General features: G+C 36.0%; 1 protein-coding gene and 1 long non-coding RNA gene across 2 annotated transcripts; both read left to right on the top strand.

The window, feature by feature from the left end:
• Positions 1-3,005: 3,005 nt before the first annotated feature.
• Positions 3,006-12,929, top strand: LOC100733875 (uncharacterized). Its single transcript, XR_010051032.1, has 3 exons — positions 3,006-3,130; positions 12,386-12,512; positions 12,710-12,929. It is a non-coding gene; the product is annotated as an uncharacterized LOC100733875 (long non-coding RNA).
• A 1,370-nt stretch (positions 12,930-14,299) lies between these two features.
• LOC134470326 (zinc finger protein 14-like) lies at positions 14,300-17,341 on the top strand. The gene has a single exon (XM_063259698.1). It carries the CDS (start codon positions 14,343-14,345, stop codon positions 15,918-15,920), a length of 1,578 nt encoding a protein of 525 aa, XP_063115768.1. The 5' UTR covers positions 14,300-14,342; the 3' UTR covers positions 15,921-17,341.
• The last annotated feature ends 3,764 nt before the right edge of the window (positions 17,342-21,105 follow it).

Genomic DNA, 21,105 nt, shown 5'->3' with positions numbered 1-21,105 from the left:
GGACTGAAGTAGGGATGGAAGTGATCTGGATCCTGAAAACATGGAGATAATGGAGCTGAGGCTTCCTCCCTCATCACAAGGAGAAAATGAAGTACTCTCAAATACATGAGCAGACACTTCTACTTTGAAGGAAACCTGAACCTCCTCTCCATAAAGAAATCATGGTACTACAACTAAACTAAACATTAAGCATAATTGTGAGACTATACATGTATTCATGTGATATGGTGAAGACCTCTCTTCTGCTCAGGTGATTTCTAGAGTACATGTATAGGCTCCTAAATTCCATCAGAAATAATTTCCCATGGTCAAAATAGTATTCTAGCAAGTGAGGATTAAACATGGGCACCACGTATTGAAGATACTTGCACTCACAGCAGTTACATTCTAAAGAGACAGAGAGCCATGTATGCAATGGTTAGTTAAGGCATGTGATTACAGAAATCATGTGTTACATCAGATAATGTTGAACAGTATAGTAATAATTAAACCAGGAAGGGGAAGAGAATGGAAACATCACACTGCCTTGGAATGTTTCAATTATTAACAGATAGGCACAGGAAAGAATGCCGTAAAGATGAGAATTGAATGAGTGAAGACTGAGTCATTAAGTACTTGAGGACTGAGAGATCAGGTCAACACAGGATGTGTACAGAGGTTCAAAGGCAGGACTCTGTTTAACAATTGCAGGCATCTCTCGAAGAAATATTGGTGAGGCTGCAAAGGAGTGAGAACAAGAGAGAAAGGAGAGGACTTCAGAGATGCAGTGAAACCACATCAGAGTAGAAACATGTGCCCAAACAAACTTTGATTTTTAGTCTGAGTGAGGAGAAAATTGAGCAGATTTTATTAAAATATTCACATTACATCAGGCTCTTCCATGGAGAACAGGCTATTCATGGCTATGATAGAACAAGGAAGAAGGCAATAGAATACTGCAAAGAAGGGGATGGTGGGTCATACCAGGGTGATTCCTCTGGTGATGTAGTGTGGCAGATAAAGGTCAGTCATGCATAGTCCTCACAGTGAGTCTGTTCTTTAAAAATGGAGAGTATGTAAATCCCTAGAGTGGGAGCATTTTGTGAAAATATTCCATTGACATACTGAGAAAGCTTCCATATACAGGAAAGAGTAGTTAATTTATGTTGGATATGAAGGGTGTAGTGCCACACTCTTATAATGTTAGCACTCAGGAGGCTGAGACATGAGGATGGTTTCAAGTTCAAGGCTTAATCTGGGCTACTAAGTGAGCTTAAGGCTGGCTTGAAATGCATAGAAGACCTTGTCTCAAAAAGATAAAAAAAACCAACAAAAAACAAAAAAATTATATTGAATGAGTTTTCCTTCTTTACATTTTGTAATATAGAAATAATTTTCATGACATGTTGACTTTCCAATAAGCAGTAACTCTTGCCTGTTTTGCATCCAGATACAGTATCCTAGAATTGTTTTTGTCTTATTCATTGGTAAACACAGTTGGAATGCCAGGACTCTCATGGTTTAAATTCAGATGCTTGGTTTGGATATATTAATATCACCCAACACATCACAATTGGTATAGAGCATGAGAACAAACTAGTGGAGAGCAAGTCTTAAGTCCAATGATTTGAAATTGAGGAAAGCAGGTAGAGCATGTGAAGATGGTGTTGAGGGTTTTGTCCTTAGAGAGGTACTCAGTGGCTACCGTTGGTTTTCCCCTAGAGTGTTATTTTATATGACAAGTGTTGATGGAGGCTCTCTGAAATATATTCATGTGCAGAAATTCAATAAAGAGTAGTCACAGAGACAACTCATGTATATAGGTTCCTAAAGAAAGGTTTGATACATTATGCAGGTCATTTGCTCACATACCTATTGTTGGTACTAGTTTCTTAGTGTAGATACAATTGACCTGACATCCAGAATTTAAGAATAAAAGATATACCAGCTCAGTGTTTCAGAAATTGAAGTCAGTTATTATTAGAGTTGAAAGCAGAAACATCAGATTGGAAGACAACGAGAAAGGAAAGGTAGCTAGAATATGAGAAGCAGGAAGCTCAGAGTCAAACGTGTGGCAGTGAGGAAGTGGTAGGGAGAAGGTATGGTCCCAGTGTCACATGTCCATGCCTCAACCCAACACACACAGACTCACTGATATCCTATCCACCTCTCAAGCCTAACAAGACATGGATTAAGAATATCACATGATTCCAGGTAACATTTCACTTGCAGGATTAGGAACCTGTTGAAAGATGGAGAGTTTCAACTTGTGCAGAGAGAGATGTAGGAAAAGGAAACAAACAGTCTGAAGTCTTTCAGTTTCCCTGCCTGGACACCATGAAATACATGAATCCCATTATTGCATTCCCCCTCTGGTGTATATATTTACCTACTTCCATTAAAATAAGTAAATTGAGATATACTCCGTGAAGAAGTCTTTGCCATGAAGAAAACTACCTTACTACCACTCACAGTGTCTAGCCCTCTCTCCATTTGTTGTGTTCTGGGATTGCCTGAACTCGTATGTTCTTTCACAATATTTCTCTATGGTATTTTTAACTCTGGGATGATCCTGAGACATTTGTGACCCCATTTTAAGCGGCAACACCCAGAAAGAGTTCCCTGAGTTTAGTTAAAAGACAAGAGGAGCCAGTGATGGTCGTGAGTGCCTCTAATCCCAGACCTGAGGAGGCTGATGCAGGAGGATCACGGGTAGAATTTACAACATATGGAAAGCACACTAAATCCCACTGAGATACCCTGTCCTAAAAAATGTGCTGCTCTGCAAAACCTGGAGAAAACTCTGCTCAAAGAAAGGTTAGTGCGGGTCAGCATAAGAAATAGATCTTGAAAACTCTTGGCTCCACTCTACCACTTGAGTTTTACTTAATCTTGTAAGGCTTGGTTTTTCTTGTCAGTCTTAGCTGAGAGGCCGAACCAAGGAGCAGGAGCAAATCAGTGTTGAGGGGCGGGGCGTGCGGACTGTCCAATCAGGTGGGCCGAGGGAGAAGGATGTGTTTTCCAGAGCGGAAGTCCAGAACCTGAGCACGCTGCTAGGAGTGCGGCCAGCCGGTAACTTTCTTGCTCTGGGATTTCTGCTGGCTAGAGGCTGTACGAGAAGGACCGTGGAGAGCCCCTGAAGCCACACATGGTGAGCTTGTGAGATTGGTGCCCTGAAATGGGTCGGGAGGGGACTGGACTGAGGTCCGGATGGAGGAGGTGGGAACTGCAATGGTGGCTGGAACCGCTCTGCCCGGACCGTTGCTGTGAGCGCCCCCTATCTATAGTGCTGTGTGCCCTCTGTTCCACCTTCCCAGGCTGAGGCAGGTACGTTTTTTTGTACTCAGCCCTCTGTTTTAGCAGGGCCACGGGGCCAGCTCAGAGTGCAGTGTCAGGCAGCCATGGGCCACAATTGCCTCATCAGCTGAACTTGGAGAGTGGGAGTTGTGCACAGACCTTGTTGAGAGGAATAATGAGCTGGTGGAGCTATGGTGCGCTGCTCCTGATCCCATTCCCTGATGTTTGCCTTGCATAGAACCTTGAACTCAGGACTTTTACTCTCAACTGGATTTTACATGGTATTTTAACCTCTTTTTTTTTTTAAACACATTGATATCGAGGCTAAGTTGCCAGGATTTATTGAATCTGTTTGTTTGATTCTTTGGTTTTGTTTGTGTTGTTTGATTTTTGAGATAGGGTCTAGCTATGACGTTCAGGCTGGGCTCAAGACTTACAATGCAGTGCAGCTGCCAGAAAGTCAGGAGATTCTTTTGCCAAAGATTGGCAGGTGCTGCGAATTACAGACATACACTACCTTACCTGCTTACAGTCAACTTTTGAGCATGACTCAGTCTCCAGGACAGCTGGGATGACAGACATGTGACACCCTGCCTGACTAAGATGGGGTGGTCTGTCACCATTGGTTTTCCTTTTCATGTTTTTTTCGGTTTTAAACACACCGCTGTTCACCAGCATTACAATGTTTTGTTAAAATGAAAATTCATAGATGCAGTGTGGTGCCCAATTTGCATGTCAGTCATTTGGGACACTGAGGCGAGAGTGGCTATACCAAGGCCAACCTGGAAGTGGGGCAAGACCCAGTAAAACATAATGTAAGAATAGTGGGGCTGTGTCTCCATTCTATAAGGAACTTGTAAGGCATGCATAAGGCCCTAAATTTAAAGTACAGTGCTGAAGTATTAAAAATTGATAATCATTCAGTTAAAATATACTTCTGTTATTGACATATAGGAATGTCAAGCAGATACTTCTGAGTCACCTCTTGTAAACCGATATGAACCACCATTTAGGTAAAAGCACACACTTTACTAAGCTTATATTGAGAATTATTGCTTAGCAACATCTTTAGCATGTTTACTGACATGTAGAGAGCTGTAAAAAATTTTCAACAGTGTGCAAAACTTAACGTGTATTTTGCCAACTAAGTACATACATTTGTGAGCAAGATTGTCTTATCCCATTGCAGTAAGGCTTTTGCCACTCTGGAGTGCAAACTGTACACAAAGGTGATTTTTGAAAGCAATTTAGATTTGCAGAGTAGTAACAAGAATCACGGTTGATTACGTTAAATTGGCTTTTAAAATTTTTTAATTTTACCATCAAAAAATAATAAATACGATGGTACAAAATTTCAAAAAATAATGTACCATAAAAGATGGTCAATATATTATGTATTGTTACCTTCATAGTTGTTATTCTGATTACAAAAGATAGGCATAGAAATGATAAAACAATGAAAGCATAAATTGTTCCTTTTGAAGAGCTAACAGAGATTAGTGGTATAATTATCTATGTTATGTGAATATGTATGTACATATATGTATGATATATATATGATCATTTCCTTCCTTTCTTTGCATTGTATTTGAAACAGAACATTTTCAAAACTAAGTCGATTACATAATAGTAGTTTGCACAACCAGAAATATAGAAAATAATTAAAAGCAGATATGTAAATACATATGAATTGCCTAAGACATAGCTTTTTAAATATTTTTTTGAGAAAGGGTCTCACAAGGCAGTTGGAAAACCTGAAACTTGGTATGTAGTTCATGCTGTGCTCAATTTTGTGGCAATCCTCCTTTTTTTGTCATCCCTAATACTAGAATTACTGGCATATCCCAGCACAGGCTGCTGAGACTTAAATATTTTTTTGAAACTAATTATAAAAAGAGTGGAAAACACTAGAAATATTTAGAAAATTTAAAATATCTTTTTAAAAGGACTGTTGCACATTTAATTAAGGAAAGATCAAAAATCAAAGGCTTTTTTGAAAAGAAAGGTACTATCATTGTCCCTATTTTAAATTTTAAAAAAGTTTTTGGAAGAAATTCTCTAATGACTGATGTTTCTCTGAAGATTTACTCTGTCAAGATATCTGATCATCACGAGTGTGGAGGCTCACGCCTGTAATCCCAGCACCCGGGAGGCGGAGGCAGGAGGATCATTGTGTGTTCGAGACCAGCCTAGACTACAAAGTGAGCTCATGGCCAGCCTGAACCGCACAGCGAGACCCTGTCTCAAAAAGACAAAAAAAAAAAAAAGATATCTGATCAATTCATGAGAAGAATGTATGTTTCACATTATTATATAAATATTTCATCACATACATAGGTTATCAGTTATTGGCAGCTTCTTATCAACCTTGATTTGTACTCCATGGTGTGTCACTTATAGATAGGAACATCGTATATATTCAAAGAATATATCAGATACTTGAGAAACTTATTTAACCATATTTTTTTAAATAACAGTTTTTCTGGATAAAAAAACCTGATTTTTTAAACAACTGAAAAATTGTTAATTTAATCAAAGTATCATTTTGAAAGGCTGGGTAATATTCTGTTGTAAAAAGATTACAACTTGTTTATCCGGTTCTCTGTTGATGTGTATTTCAGTTATATTCAAGTTTTAGCTATTACAAATTGTATTGCTATGAACATGGGTACACTTTCCCACTGTGACATGATGTTTTTAACTGTTCTAGGAACATACTCACAAGACAAATATTTAGTTAGAATGGACCTCTGGTATGACTTTTGAGGAATCTCCATACTGATTTCCACAGTGGGTAGAGCAGTATCCACTCCCACCAGTAGTGTAGAAGAGTTTCTTTTTCCCACATTCCCTCCAGCTATTGTTACTGGTTGATTTCATGATGAATACCCATTCTTTCTGGAGTAAGAAGGAATCTCAATTTTCTTTTCATTTGTACCTCTTAAAGGATCAATGATGTTGAATTGTGCCATGTATTTGCCATTTGTATTTCTTCATCTGATTAGTGTGTATTCATTTCAGATGCTGATTGTCAGATTGGGTCATTGAACTTTGGGTGATTTGATTTTTTTCTATTGTTTCTGTGTTTTAGAGTTAAGTCCTTTGTCTGAGGGACCAGTTGGCTAAGGATTTTTGTCATTATTGGCTGTGCTGTCTTTTTCACTCTTTGGGTGCATTCTCTTGTGTGAAAACTTTTTGATAAGATGACCACCCAGTTGTTGATTCTTCATAGTATTTCCCATGCAATCTGGATTTTCTTCATGAAGTCTGTGCTTAACACTATGTCTCCAAGATTTGAAACTAATTTCTCTTCCAATAGATTTGGTGTTTCTGTGTTAATATTTAGATCTTTAATTCATTTTGACTTCAATTTAGAGTATGATGATAAACATCCCATTTTAGTTTTCAGCATGTGGATAGCCAGTTTGTCTAGCAGATTTATTGTAGAGGCTATCTTTCTTCCAGTGCACATGTTTAGCCTCTTTGTCAAGAATAAAGTCACTGAGTGTGTTTGGAGTTGTGTCTGAATCTTGTATCAGTTACAATGATCCTAGGGTCTATTCTTTATTGTGCTACTATGCTGATTTAGTCACAGTAGCTTTGCAGTAGAATTTCAAGTAAGGAATTGATGACCCTGCTTGACCTTGGTTGTCCAGAATTGCTTTTGCTATTGCTGGTCTCTTCTATTTCCAAATGTAATTTTTGAATGTTTGCTCTAGTCCTTTGAGATATGGTAATGGTAGTTACTCAGAATTGCTTTAACTCTGTATAACACATTGGGGACAGCGGGCATTTTCAATATGTGGGTTCCTCCTGTCCATGATCCAGGGATATGTTTCTAATTTGGATATGCTCTTCAGTGTTCTTTTTCAGGGTATTAAAATTTTGAATGTATAGATCTTTCACTGCCTTTGTTAGTTTTATTCCCAAGGATTTTATTTTCGGGGGAATGACATTGTGAAGTGTGTGATTTTCTATTTTCTCTAGAATGAGTATGTTGTTTGTGTACAGGAAAGCTATTGATTTTTCACATTTGTCTGTATACAACTAAACTAGTGAATTTGGTTATTAAATCTACAAATTTGTTGGTGGAGTGTGGTTTCTTCTATGCAGAGAATCATTTCATACATGAATATTGAAATTTTACTTCTTTCTTTCTGATTCTCCCTTTTATTTCTGTCTCTTGTCTGATTGCTCTGGTTAATATCTCCAGAACTGTGTTAAACAGTAGTAATGATAATAGACATCCTTGTCTGGTTCCAGATTTTAGAATGCAAGCTTTCCGTTTGTGACCGTGCATTATGATGTTACCTGTTTATTTGTCATAGGTATTTTTTTTATCAGATTGAGATAAAGAACACCTATTTCAATTTTCTCTAGGATTTTATCATGAATGAGTGTTGGCTTTTATGACATATTTGTCTTAATTTATTAAGGTTACCATGTATTTTTGTGTTTGACTATGTAAATCTCCTGTACTATATTTACTGATTTGTGTATGTTGAACCATCCCTGCATCCCTGGGATGAGCCCTGAGTTTATCATGAATTGTGATCTTCTTCAGGATCCACTGCATTCTGTTTCTCAGTATCTTACTGAGAGTTTGGTTCTATGTTCTTAAGGGAGATTGTGCTGTATCTGAGTTCTTCTGTGGAGTTCATATCAGGGTAATACTTGCTTCCAGGAATTAATTTGAAAGTACTACTTTCCTGGAAAATGTCAGCATAAGTGCCGTTATGTTTTTCATTAAATTTCTTGTCAAATTTAACTGTGAATCCATCAAGACCCATACTTGGCTTTATTGGTAAGTGGTTAATTGCATTTTCAATTGCATTAGCTGAGATCAGGTTACTTAGAATTTTTATCTGATTTTTGAATCAGTTTTGGCAATTCATGTGTACCTAGAAATCTGACCATTTCTCTTGTGTTTTCCATCCTGTTACACTACAGATTTACTAATTAGTATTAATGATCAGGATTTCTATAGGATCCACTGTGATTTCCTCCTTTTTATTTCGAATTCCTTGAATTGGAGTCTTTTTCTCTTTTTGATGCATTTGGATAAGGAATTATCAATTTTATTTAATTTTTCAAAGAACGAACTCTCTGGTTCATTGATTCTTTGTGTTTTTTACATCCCCATTGCATTCATTTCTGTTCTCATTTTCTCTGTCCCGTGATGTTTGATTTATTTTTTGTCTAGAAATACGAGGTTCGACTTTCATGTTTTGGAGAATTAATTGTTATAAATTGTCCATCTAGACTGATTTCTTTGTGTCCTATAAGTTCTGGCATGGTTTATCAACATTATCATTTAATTAACTTCCTGTTCAATATGTTCTCTAATAGCCTCTGTGACTCACTGATTTCTTCTAGAGAGTGTTGTTTAATTTCCATGTGGTTATGAAGGTTTTACATTTTTTTTACTGATGGTTTCCAACTTGACTGCACCATGTTCATGCATGGCATGATTTCAGTTCCTCTACTTTTACATAAGCATGTTTTTGGCCTAATTTGTGGTCTATTTTGGAGACCATCCCCTGTGCAACTGAAAAGAATGTATATTCTTGTGTTGCAGGGTGGAACACTATGTAGACATCTACTAAGTGCATTTGTTCACAGGTTTATGTTATGTTACATGGTAGTTATAATTATTTTTAAATTTTTTAGTCTTTTTGAGAAAGAATCTCACTATGCAGTTCAGGCTGGCCCTGGTCTCACTTTGTAGCCCAAGTTGGTCTTGAACTTGCAGTGATCCTCCTTCCTCAGCCACCTGAGTGCTACCATTATAGGAGCACCTCACCATGCCCTGCTTACTGGTTGTTGATTTTTTTTGATACTTGATCTATCTGTATGTGAGAGTGGGATATTGAGATCCCTCATTGTAGTTATGTTAGTGGTTATTTGATTTTTTTGTAACTGTTCATATTTGTTTTATGCATTCGTATGCACAAATATTCCACTCATATACATTCATGATTTTTTACCACTTCTGCTTATAGTTTTCCCTGAACCAGTATGTAGTAACTGTCTTTCCCTCTTGATTCCAGTCTTAGTGCATCTTTCCTTGTCATGTCAGTATCTTATTTCTTCATTGATATTGAAAGATAGTTTGCCAGATACGTCAATTTCAGTGGGATGTTGTTTTCTTGTAGGGCTGAAAATACCTCACTGCCAGGACTCCTTCATTTGAAGATTTATGTTAAGAGATGTGCTGTGCTTTGATAAGCTTTCCTTCTTGGTGTTTTGTTTGTTTTCTCTAACCAATTTTACTGTTGTGTTCTTGTGCTGAAATTCTGGAATCTTGACTATCAAATGCTTTGTGCAGTATTATTTTCTTTCTTTTTGAGTAGTACCAGGGATCGAACTCACATCTACGTGCTTACAAGGTAGGCTCTTATAATACTGAGCTAAATTCCCAGCCCTGTGAAGTATTATTTTCATCATGGCCAATTGAAATTACTATGTTTCATTTATTCCAATGTTAAATTGTTTCTCCATGCTTGAAACTACCTGCCATTCTTTCTGTGAAGAGTTTTATTATGGCTTTTGTGATGACTGACTGCAGTCCATTTTGTGTTGTTCTAATTTTTGGCTATTGAATTGAGTTTTTTTTTGGTCTCTTGTTGTTTCAAAGATAGATTGCTTTTCAAGCTTGTTAACCCAATACTGTCTTCTAGATCTGATAGTATATGGTGGCTTCCAGTGAGTCTGTTACAAATACTGTCTTATTTTTTAAATGTTATTTAAAGAGAAAAAAAAGCAAAACAGAAAAAGGGTAGAAATAATATAGAATTTCAAAAAAATTAATAGTAAGAAATCACTAGTTGAAAAATTACATACTGTCATCTTACAAATAGTTGTTCAAGTTATAAAATTAAAACATACAAAGTGGACATTGAAACAGTGAGACAATGAACAGTTCTGTTCAATGATCCAACAAAAATTCTATTTAGATTTTAGTCTTCTGGATTTGAGTTTCAGTCTGTCTCCTAGATTCCATTTGTTTGCTATGTTGGGCATGTATGATTTCTATCATTTTCTTGAGCTGATCTGTTTTTCTACTTGGTATCTCATTCAGTGTCTTTCATTTTGTTTGACATTTCCATTTGCAACATAGAGATTATTTTTTTCTTTAGGATCATCCATTGTGTTCTTACATATGTTGTTCACATTTCAGAAATTTCTTGTCATGGGCTTCTGATTTCCTCTATCTGATTGTGTGCTGGACTTGTCCTTCTTTGGCTGGGCATGTTCGGTTGCATTTTGTTTCTTCATGTTTTCATTTTCTAACTCTTATTTTTTTTTGTTTTATGTGTTAGTGTTTGTACATTTCTTATGGTAGATAGGTTTATCACTAGTATTCCCAGGAACTGTCTGTTTCTCAGGGATGTCTTCTCTCTACAGGTGTTTGTGGGTCTTTGTCTTGATGTTGAGAACCTACCTTCCTAATGTATTAAGGATGAGAAGTTGCTATGCATTGGGCTCAGCACCTAATCATTTAGCAGTGGACTCTATTGATGGTTGTTACCCCATGCAATGGAAGTGTTGTTTTATGAGGAAGTTAAAATGATAACAGGTGTATCATACTGTTAAATTAATACAGGTATCACTTACAATAGCCTAAAACAATCATGGCGAATGACATACAATAGCCAGATCCTTTTAACTGCAGGAGGGATTTCTACCTTTATATAAGACACTGTGACATTTACCAGGAAACTGGATACAATGACTTTCTTCTTAATGGAGGGATTTTACTGTCTTGTCTGGGAGAGCTAAGAGGGACTGTGGCAAGAGAGAGAAGTAAATAAAGTCAAACACACTAGGAGCAAGGCTGAAGGGAAAAACATCCAAGTTTGGGGAAACTAGGGGGCCTAGGCGGAACAGCCTTGAAAAGAAAGCAAAGGATTGTCAAAGTGAACTTGATGGAAAAGAAACAGTAATTATGCACATGAATGTTCTGCAAAATCAGCAGTATATATAAGGAAAGAGAATAAGAACCTCAGTAAAAGATAGCAAAAACAATGATAAAAAGTCTAAATCTTGAAATTAAAAAAACATTAAAAAAGTATCCAGCAAAAATAAAGCACAACCAACAACAGAAAAGATAACATAGCAACAAACAACCAAATGGGAAAAGCAAAACCAATCAAACAAACAGAGAAGTAGTAAAGTAGTAAAATTCCTCTGGTTCAAGAGCAAAGAGTTCAAGAGCAAAGACTGGTTTCTGTGGTAGGTCCAAGTTGGATTTCAGAAATGTTTTGTACTCTGGCTAAATGTGCTGTGGGATTTGTGCAGAAAACGGTTGCTGGTCTTGGCCTCCAAATGTGGGACTCAGACTGGTTTGAAGTTCTGCTTTGAAGTTCTCCCTGAGCTCTTAGATAAAAAATGGTGGCCCTTTCTGTGCACTCCTATTCCATGGGTTTATCTGAGGAAGGATATAACACCTATTACCTAAGTTAGCACATTTTTGCTCATATTGTCACTACTGTGACAAATTTGTTATTTCACTGGCTCTACCTGCACATCATCTATGATGCTGTTTTGGCCTTGTTGAGTCTCTGGGGTTTGCCCTTGGACTAGGTGCCAGGATCACAGTGGCTCTTGATGTTCCCAGGAGGAAAACATCAAGGGGATGAGAAAATAAATAAAAGATGAAAGCTAAGATCAGGTGGAGCGCTCTCACCTGATGGGAGGAAAGGAAGTACTCCCCCAAAGCAATGAATTTATCATATGCATTTAACAACTTATTGTCAAATGACAAAACGTTGCCAAATATCTGCGTGTGCGGCAAGCTAAGGGCTTTAGATTTTTGTGCCTGGAATCACTTGCTTTTGTAGCTTGACCTGTGCAGTCTTTGCTCTTGAACTCGGCTTTTCTCACGCCCACATGTGTAATCTTAGATTCCACTTTCAGTTTCTTGCAACAGGTAGGCAAGCAACAATGACCTGCTGGGGCCTTTCTGCTTTGCTGTTGTCCCCATGCAGGCTGGAGATACATGTGGTACCCCAACTGGGCTGAATTGTCATGTCCTCATTTCAGAGGTTTATGAGTTAAGGTGGTTCAAGGTGTCAGGAGTCCCAGTCTGCCTCCTTTGTTGTTTTAGGAGACAGTGAGCTTTGCAGATGTGGCTGTGAACTTCACCGTGGAGGAGTGGGGTTTGCTGAATTCCTCGCAAAAGAAGCTTTACAGAGATGTAATGTGTGAAAACTTTAGGAACTTGGCTTTTGTAGGTAAGAAAAGTGTCATTTAATCTATGGTATCTGAGACAATGGGATATTGCACATCAGTACAGACTCCTTAATTGCTGATGGAGAGATCTTAGTGCATTTTCCAGTGATACTTGCATTATGCTATGAATCTAACGGGCATCTGTTAATTTTTGTGTTATGTAGTTGTTCATTATTATATTTCTGTTTGTACACTTTAGGAAAAAACTGGGGTGAGCAGCAAATTGAACTTGAATACAAAGAATACAGGAGAAGCATAAGGTAATTGTCACTCTGAAAACATGAATGTTCCTGAAGAATCAGGCTATGAGTAGAAACAGTGAAAACAATATCTGATTTTTTCAGTCTCAAGAAGTTCCTTATATGCATACATTGTGTTTCGACTGAAGAGCAAGTGCAGGATATGTAATCAGGTATATATGTGAGTGTGTTTAAAATGCCATTTTCATGGGCACCAATTTATGTAAGCAGTGCTGTCTCTACTTAAAAGTAATAAACACACTGAACATTCCTCAAAGTGTTAATCTCATGGTCATGTTGAAAAATCAAACAAATGTCATGATGTTGATAAACAGATCTTTTTAGAAAATCATCCACATCCTTCAGTGTACTCATGTTCCAAAATATTAGGACACGCCATTCTGTACACTTGCTGGGTAACTCATAAAGCACAATGTTAATGCGAAAGTGTGTAGAAATTTTTGAAAAGGGTGAAAAGATAAATTCCATTTTCCCTGGAATAGTGGTGTATACCTACTTTCGCAACTCTCAGGACATCATTGAAGGAGGATTGCCATTAGGTAGTGGTCATCCTGCTATACACAGTCAGTGCTACCTTGAACTATATGTCGTGATGATGTCTACAGAAAAGAGAAGCTCTTTTATCCAACTGTACTTCCCTGGTATCTTCCTGTCAAGGCTAAAGTAATCATATGATGATAATGTATACATACTCATCTTTGTAGCTGCAGAATGTACAGTATCTAAGCTGAGGAAACATCCTATATTGTCATTCACAGATGGATATATTAAAGCAATGGAAAAGATTCACATGAATCCTAATACTGTGAATATGTGATAGGAAACATAAATTCAAGCTTAGCCTGTGTAACAATGTTTGACAATAGTGTGTTAAAATAAAAATAATAAGACCAAGGTGTAGCTCAGTGCTAAAACCCTGCAGTCTATCTCCAGTACTGAATGAAATATCATGTGTCTCCCTTCATGAAGAATACTCAGCCATCCTTACCCATGACATGATATCACTTAAAAAAGGTGTCTGGATTCTGTAATCATAATCTTATGCCTGATATGTGAGACATAAATATCAGTACCAATTATAATTTGTATAAAAACTCAGACACATGAATTAGGAGCTAAAATAAAGGGTGGAACTGTAGAAAAGTGAGCAGTAGATGGATTAGAGAATCTTAAGAGATTCAGTGGAATGTTGCAGGAGTTCAGTTCTGGAAGAAAGGATATCAAAAGTACAACACGTGTGGTATACATACACACACACACACACACACACACATATATGTTACACAAGAGGAATTACTCAAGGTAAATTGTTCTTTATTGCTGTCATGTGAATTATAAATAAAAAATGTACATGATGGTTTGGCAAATGCTCTTTTCAAGAAATTATTCACAGTATATGGTCAATTCATGGTCACATAGTTTTAGAAGACAACAAACCAGATTCCCTCATAGTAAATCATTAATAAAATAAAGTGACTGTTAAATGTGCTAAATCGTATTTTCTCATTTTTCTTTTACTTAAGGGAAGAAGCAAAGAAATGTTTACAATATAAATTATGGTATTTGCCAAATATGGATGTGAGACTTTGGACTCCAGATATTAATAAGCCCATGGAATCAATCAACAGAAAACCAAGTGAACATTATGTTTGCAGAATACCCTTCATTGGTAAAATATTGCCCAGAGTTCACTTTGTAGCTGACACTAGATTCAAATCACATGGGTATCAGGAATCTGACGATGGGAAAACCTGCACTGACCTCCACTGCTTTCACAAGCATACAAACAAAATTTCTGGAGAGAAATTCTATGCATGTAACCAAAGTTTAATATGCTACTCTGATTCTCCTGAAGGAAGCAGTACTGAAGAGAAATCCTTTCTATTTGAGAAAGATATGAAAGCCTTCCATATATCCCAATGTCATCAAATAGGGGAAAGAAATCACAGTGAAGTGAACAAACACTTATATATACAATATGAAAAAGATTTTAATTCTCACCATGATATTCAGATACATAAAATAGCTGACAATGTAGAAAATCACTCTGTGAGTAAACAGTGTGTGGCAGTATTCAATAACATTTCATTTGAGAAATGCAAAAAAATGCACAGTGTGAAGAAACTGTATGTATGTAAGCAATGTATGAAAATCTTCTTCTCCAGCAGTATTTGTAAAAGACATGAAAGAACTCACACTGGAGAGAAACCATATGTATGTACACATTGTGGCAAAGCTTTCAAGAGATGCAGTTACTGTAAAATTCATGAAAGAACTCATACTGGTGAGAAACCATATGTATGTATACATTGTGGAAAAGCTTTCAATAGATGCAGTGACTGTAAAAGTCATGAACGAACTCATACTGGTGAGAAACCATATGTATGTACACATTGTGGAAAAGCTTTCAGTAGATGTAGCGATTTTAAAATTCATGAACGAACTCACACTGGAGAGAAACCTTATGTATGTACATATTGTGGAAAAGTTTTTAGTGCACACTCTTATTGTAAAGCACATGAAAGAACTCACAGTGGGGAGAAACCGTATGTATGTTATCAATGTGGGAAAGCTTTCAGCTGCTACAGTAATTGTAAAACTCATGAAAGAGTTCACACTGGGCAGAAACCATATGTATGTACACATTGTGGAAAAGCTTTTAGAAGACATACTTCTTGTAAAAATCATGAAAGAAGTCACACTCGGGAAAAACCATATGTATGTAACCAATGTGAGAAAGCCTTCACCTCATATAGTGCTCTTCAAAAACATAAAAGTATTCACACTAGAGAGAAGCCATGTTCATGTGACCAATGTGGAAAAACATTTATTTGCCAAAGTGAATATAAACGACATCAAAGCACTCATACTGATGAGAAACCCTATGTATGTAATCAATGCGGAAAAGCATTTAAATCCCCAAGTAGATGTAGAGAACATCAAAGAACTCACACTGGAGAGAAGCCCTATGTTTGTAACCAATGCGGGAAAGCCTTCACCAGACACAGCTATTGTAAAAGACACGAAAGAACTCACTCTGGGGAGAAACATTATGTATGCAATCAATGTGGGAAGGCATATACCAGACATGATCAGTATAAAAGACATGAAAAAATTCACACGGAGAGAAAACCCTATATAAGTAGCTAGTGTGGGAAGCCTTCACTAGACAAACTTTGTAAAACACATGAAATAAGCCATTTTAAGGAGAAAGCATAGGTATGTAAAATGTGAGAAAGCCTTTACTAGACAAAGTCAGTGTAAAAGACATAAAAGTACATTGCTTAGAAACTCTTTCTATGTAAACAATATTGGTAAGTTTTTAACAGAAACATTGTCAAAAACATGAAAGATGTGACTAAGGGGAAGCTCTGTGTATATAAGTAATGTGGAAAAGGTTTCAGAGAATACACTCATTTCCAAAGGCTTGAAACTTCTAGGGTACAAAGGTTACATGTTTACATTGTTTGGAAATGCATAAACTACACATAGATATTGTGAAGTTTGTGAAAAAAGAATGGTCCAAAAACCCTTCAGCTATTTAGTAATTATCATAGACTTAAAAATGTAAGAGAAATCATGTGAATCTGTTAAGGTAATTTGTACAAACATTGAAACACCTTAAGAGAAGTCTAAGAATGTGAAAACTTTCAATGCATAGAGAAATGACTACATATATGGAGGAGTAATTAAAGAAGAGAATCTTAGCATTTATGAACATTGTAGGAAGATTTTCTCAGTGCTTTCAAATACATAAATATTTTCATGTGATCAAAGCCTCATATATGTAGTTAATATGGGAAATCCTTCAATTTTTCCATATTAAAGTAGATGAACAAATTCCTACTAAACAAAAACGCTATGTGAATAATTTTAGCATTATATAATTCTCGTAATATCAGAAAACATGCATGCACACAAAGGAAGAGTACATATAGAGCATTTGAATTGTCCTTCTATACAACTGACCTTTCTGTGATATATAGTAATTCATAGTGCAGAAATACATATCAGTATATGTTTTTGAGCATATACCTAATCATGCTTTCTTTCATACTTCAAGTGAAGAATGTCCTGTGAGAATCCATTAAAAATGGATACGGAAATCTGTTAGATGTAGAATACTGTGTGTGCTATGCCTATGAATGTGCAATGTTTTCAGTTATAGCTCAGTTTTAAAATCTTTTGAATGTTTCTCAAGTGGTGCACATATATACAAGTCATAAAACTGGATCTCTATTATTTTCTTTAAAGTCCAGAAATAGGAGTGATACCCTAAAATGTAAATATAGTAAACTGATTATTGAAGGAGATCTCTGGAGTAGATATCATAAGTTGCATTTTGTGAATTTACATTGTACTAACATAAATGTATATGTTATTGTAAGGAATACCATAACGTTTTGTTTTGCCTTTACTGAAATTGGGTCATAGTTTATTTTGTACAGTGGTGTAAGTAAAAGTAACTTTCTATGTTCCTTACATATTATGAAGCTTAGAAGTTTTATAGTTATTTTTATCTTCTTTGATTTTGCTTTTATTGAGGGATAAAATTACCCCTAAACTGAGCTGTTGTTAGGTTTTCTCATTTTGTACTACATTCCATTTATCCGATATGTGCACATTAGTCCATTTTTCAAAAAGGATTTTGATATTAAAATGCTTTATGATTATAATCATATTTTGTACTGTTTTCTACTCATTCTCCTGTTTTTCTTTTTTTTAAAAAAAGATTAAGATACAGGAGGACATAGCAAAACAGGTCAGAACAGAACAATTTAAGTAATGTAGTGTTTCACTACAAGACAACCCAACATAACAGTAGCTACCATAGTGTCTTTCCTTGAAATATTTGAGTATAACTTCATACACTATAGTATCAAACATAACAAGACAGTATAAAACCATTCAAGAGAATAAAAGTATTACAGGGTATTCAAAGCCAACTAACAGAAAATGAACTATGGTTACTATATTATTTCCTTGTCCATAAAATTTTTTGTTTATACTATCACATATAATAAAATCCAATAAGATACAACATGATAAAGCTGATGGAGACAGAAGAATAAAAGCTTGGTGGGACTTCAAAACAAGATGATATTATATCAGCACGAAATATTATAATGTCTTGTTTTCCTCAAAATAGCTATTCATACCATCACAGACAATAAAATCAAACAACCCAGAATAAAACCATCCTAACTAATGAATGAACATTATAAGGCTTCAAAGCAATACAATGGGGAATCATGATAGCCACATATTTTTATATATTCTTACCATTTCTTACACTAGGGAGATTATTGGGTATTTATATATGTGAGTTTGATTTATTTCACTTATGGGTATGGTCTCAAGCTGTATCCATTTATAAGTATCTCAATGTGATCCTTCTTTATAGCTGAATAGTATTCCATTGTATAAAAATACAACCTTTTTATCCATTCCTCAGTACATGGACAATTAGGTTGTTTCCAGAATCTGACTATTACAAATTGTGCTGCTATAAATATCACTGTGGTATGATGTTTTCAGTTTTTCTGGGTATATGCCCAGAAGTGGAGTAGCTGGGTTGAACGGGACTTCGAATCCCAGCTTTTTGAGGTATTTCCAGACTGACCTCCACAGTGGTTGCAACAGTCTGCACTCCCACCAACAGTTCAGGAGAGTTCCTTTTCCCCCACAGCCTCTCCAGCATTTATTGTTGGTAGTTTTCTTGATCCTGGCCATTCTTTCTGGAGTGAGATGGAATCTCAGAGTGGTTTTAATTTGCATTTCTCTAGTGACTATTGATAATGAACATTTTTTCATGTATTTGTTTGCGATTTGTATTTCTTCATCTGAGAACTGTGTATTCATCAAGGATGCCCATTTTTGGATTGGATCTTTGAATTTTGGGAGTCTGATTTTTTTGAAAAATCTTTGTTTTAGAAGTCCTTGGTCTGAAGAACAGTTCACTAAGATTTTTTCCCAGTTTGTGGGTTTTATTTTCACCATGCTGTGGGTTTTTTTTCAATGTGCAGGAACTTTTTAATAAGATGTGATCCTAGTTATTGATTCTGGGAAGTATTTCCCGTGTGATTTGATTCCTGTTCATGAATTCTCTACCTGCCCTTATGTCTTCAAGGTTTTTATCCAATATTTCTTCTAATAGGATTTAGTGTTTCTGTTTTAATATGCAGATCTTTGATCCATTTAGATTTTAATTTAATAAATGGTAATAGGCATGCGTCTAGTTTTAGTTTTGGACATATGGAGAGCCATTTATTAAAGAGACTGTCGTTCTTCTAGTGAACATGTTTGGCCCCTTTATCAAAGATAAGGTGATGTAGTGTGTTTGTAGTTATAGTTGTATCTTCTAATCTGTTCCATTGATCTTCAGCTCTTTTTATTGCAGTACCATGTTGATTTTACTACAGTTGTTTTATAGTATGACTTCAAGTCAGGGATTGTGATGCCTCCTGCTTTGCCTTTGCTGCTTATAACTGTCTTTGCTATTCTAGGTCTCTTCTTGCTCCAAATGAATTTTAAGAGTGATTTCTTTATATCTATAAGGTATGTTGGTGGTATTTTTATTGAGATTGCATTGAATCTGTAGAAGAGTTTTGGGAGAATGGCCATTTTCACAATATTTATTCTTCCTATCCATGAGCAAGGGATGTCTTTCAATTTTCTGAGATTGTCTTCAATATCTTTTTTCAGGTATTATAATTTTCCCTATATAGATCTTCCACTTCTTTCATGAGAATAATTCCTAGGTATTTCATTTTTTTTTTTGGATGCTAGTGTAAAAAGGGTGTGGCTTGTCTTATTTCTCTCTCTGTGATTTTGTTATTAGTGTATAGTAAGGCTGTTGATTTTTGAGTAATGATTTTGTATCCAGCTACATTGCTGAATTTATTTATTATATCTAGGAATCTTTCAATGGAGTTTTGGGGATCTTCTATGTAGAGTATCATGTCATTCGCAAATAATGATAATTTAACTTCCTCTTTTCCTATCTTTGCCCCTTTTATTTCTCTCTCATCTAATTGCTCTGGCTAGTATTTCTAGTACTATATTAAATAGGAGCGCTGATAAGGGACATCCTTGTCTTGTGCCTGGTTTTAAGGTAAAAGCCTTCAGTTTTTGGCCATTTAGTATTGTACTGGCTGTTGGTTTCTCATACATGGCCTTTATCATATTGAGGTAAAGACCATCTATTCCAAATTTCTGTAAGGTTCTTATCGTGAATGAATGTTGGACCTTATCAAAAGCTTTTTCTGCATCTATAGAAATGATCATGTGATTCTTACTTTTGGCTTTATTGTTATGGTGGATTAGATTTCTTGATTTACGTATGTTGAACCATCCCTGCATGCCTGAGATGAATCCCACTTGGTCGTTATGTATAATTTTCTTGATTATTTGCTGCATCCTATTTGCCAATATTTTTTTTTGTCTTTTTCCTTTTTATCGGTACCGGGGATCAAACCCACGACTGCCTGCTTGCAAGGCAGGAGCTTATGCCGCTGAGCTTACTCCAGCCCCCTAACTTGCCAATATTTTATTGAGGCTTTTTGCATCTGTGTTCATTAGGGAGATTGGCCTGAGTTTCTATTTTTTAGTTAGGTATTTCTCAGGTTTTGGTATTAGAGTAATTTTTGCTTCCAGGATGACTTAGGAAGGATTGCTTCCCTTTCGATTTCACTGAAGAGTTTGAGAAGTGTCAGCATTAAGTCTTCTTTGTATTTCTTGTAGAATTCCTCAGTGAATCCGTCTGGGCATGGGCTCTTCTTTGTAGGTAAGGACTTAATTACATTTTCAATTGCATTAACATAAGATAGGTTATTCAGCAATTTTACATGTTCTTGACCTAGCTTTGGTACTTAATATGTTTCTAGGAATCTGTCTATTTTTTCCATGTTATCAAACCTATGAGAGTAGAGTTTTTTGAAATAAGTGTTGATGATCTTCTGCATTTGTATAGCATCTGTAGTGATTTTGCCTTTTTTTTATTCCTTATTGCATGAATTTGAACGTTTCTTCCCTTTTTAAAATCAGGTTGGCTAAGGGCTTATAAATTTTATTTATTCTTTCAGAGAATCAACTCTTTGATTCATTGATTCTTTGGACTGTTTTCTTAGTCTCTATTGCATTAATTTTGGCTCTGATTTTTATAATTTCCTCCCTTCTTTTGACTTTGGGCTTGACTTGATTTTCTTTTTCTAGTTGTTTGAGATGTAACATCAGGTTTTTTATTTATATTCATTCTGTTTTCCTTATGTGGGAACTCAGTGCAATAAATTTTCCTCTGAGGGCCACTTCATTGCATCCCACAGATTCCAGTAAT

The sequence above is a fragment of the Cavia porcellus genome, unplaced genomic scaffold, assembly GCF_034190915.1.
Source record: "Cavia porcellus strain 051 isolate PalLab524CR breed Dunkin Hartley unplaced genomic scaffold, mCavPor4.1 scaffold_13, whole genome shotgun sequence".
Taxonomy (NCBI): domain Eukaryota; kingdom Metazoa; phylum Chordata; class Mammalia; order Rodentia; family Caviidae; genus Cavia; species Cavia porcellus.
This window is presented reverse-complemented; position numbering and strand designations above follow the sequence as displayed.

Coding starts and splice junctions, on each gene's coding strand:
- LOC134470326 (XM_063259698.1), top strand. CDS start 14,343: ATGGATGTGAGACTTTGGACTCCAGATATTAATAAGCCCATGGAATCA.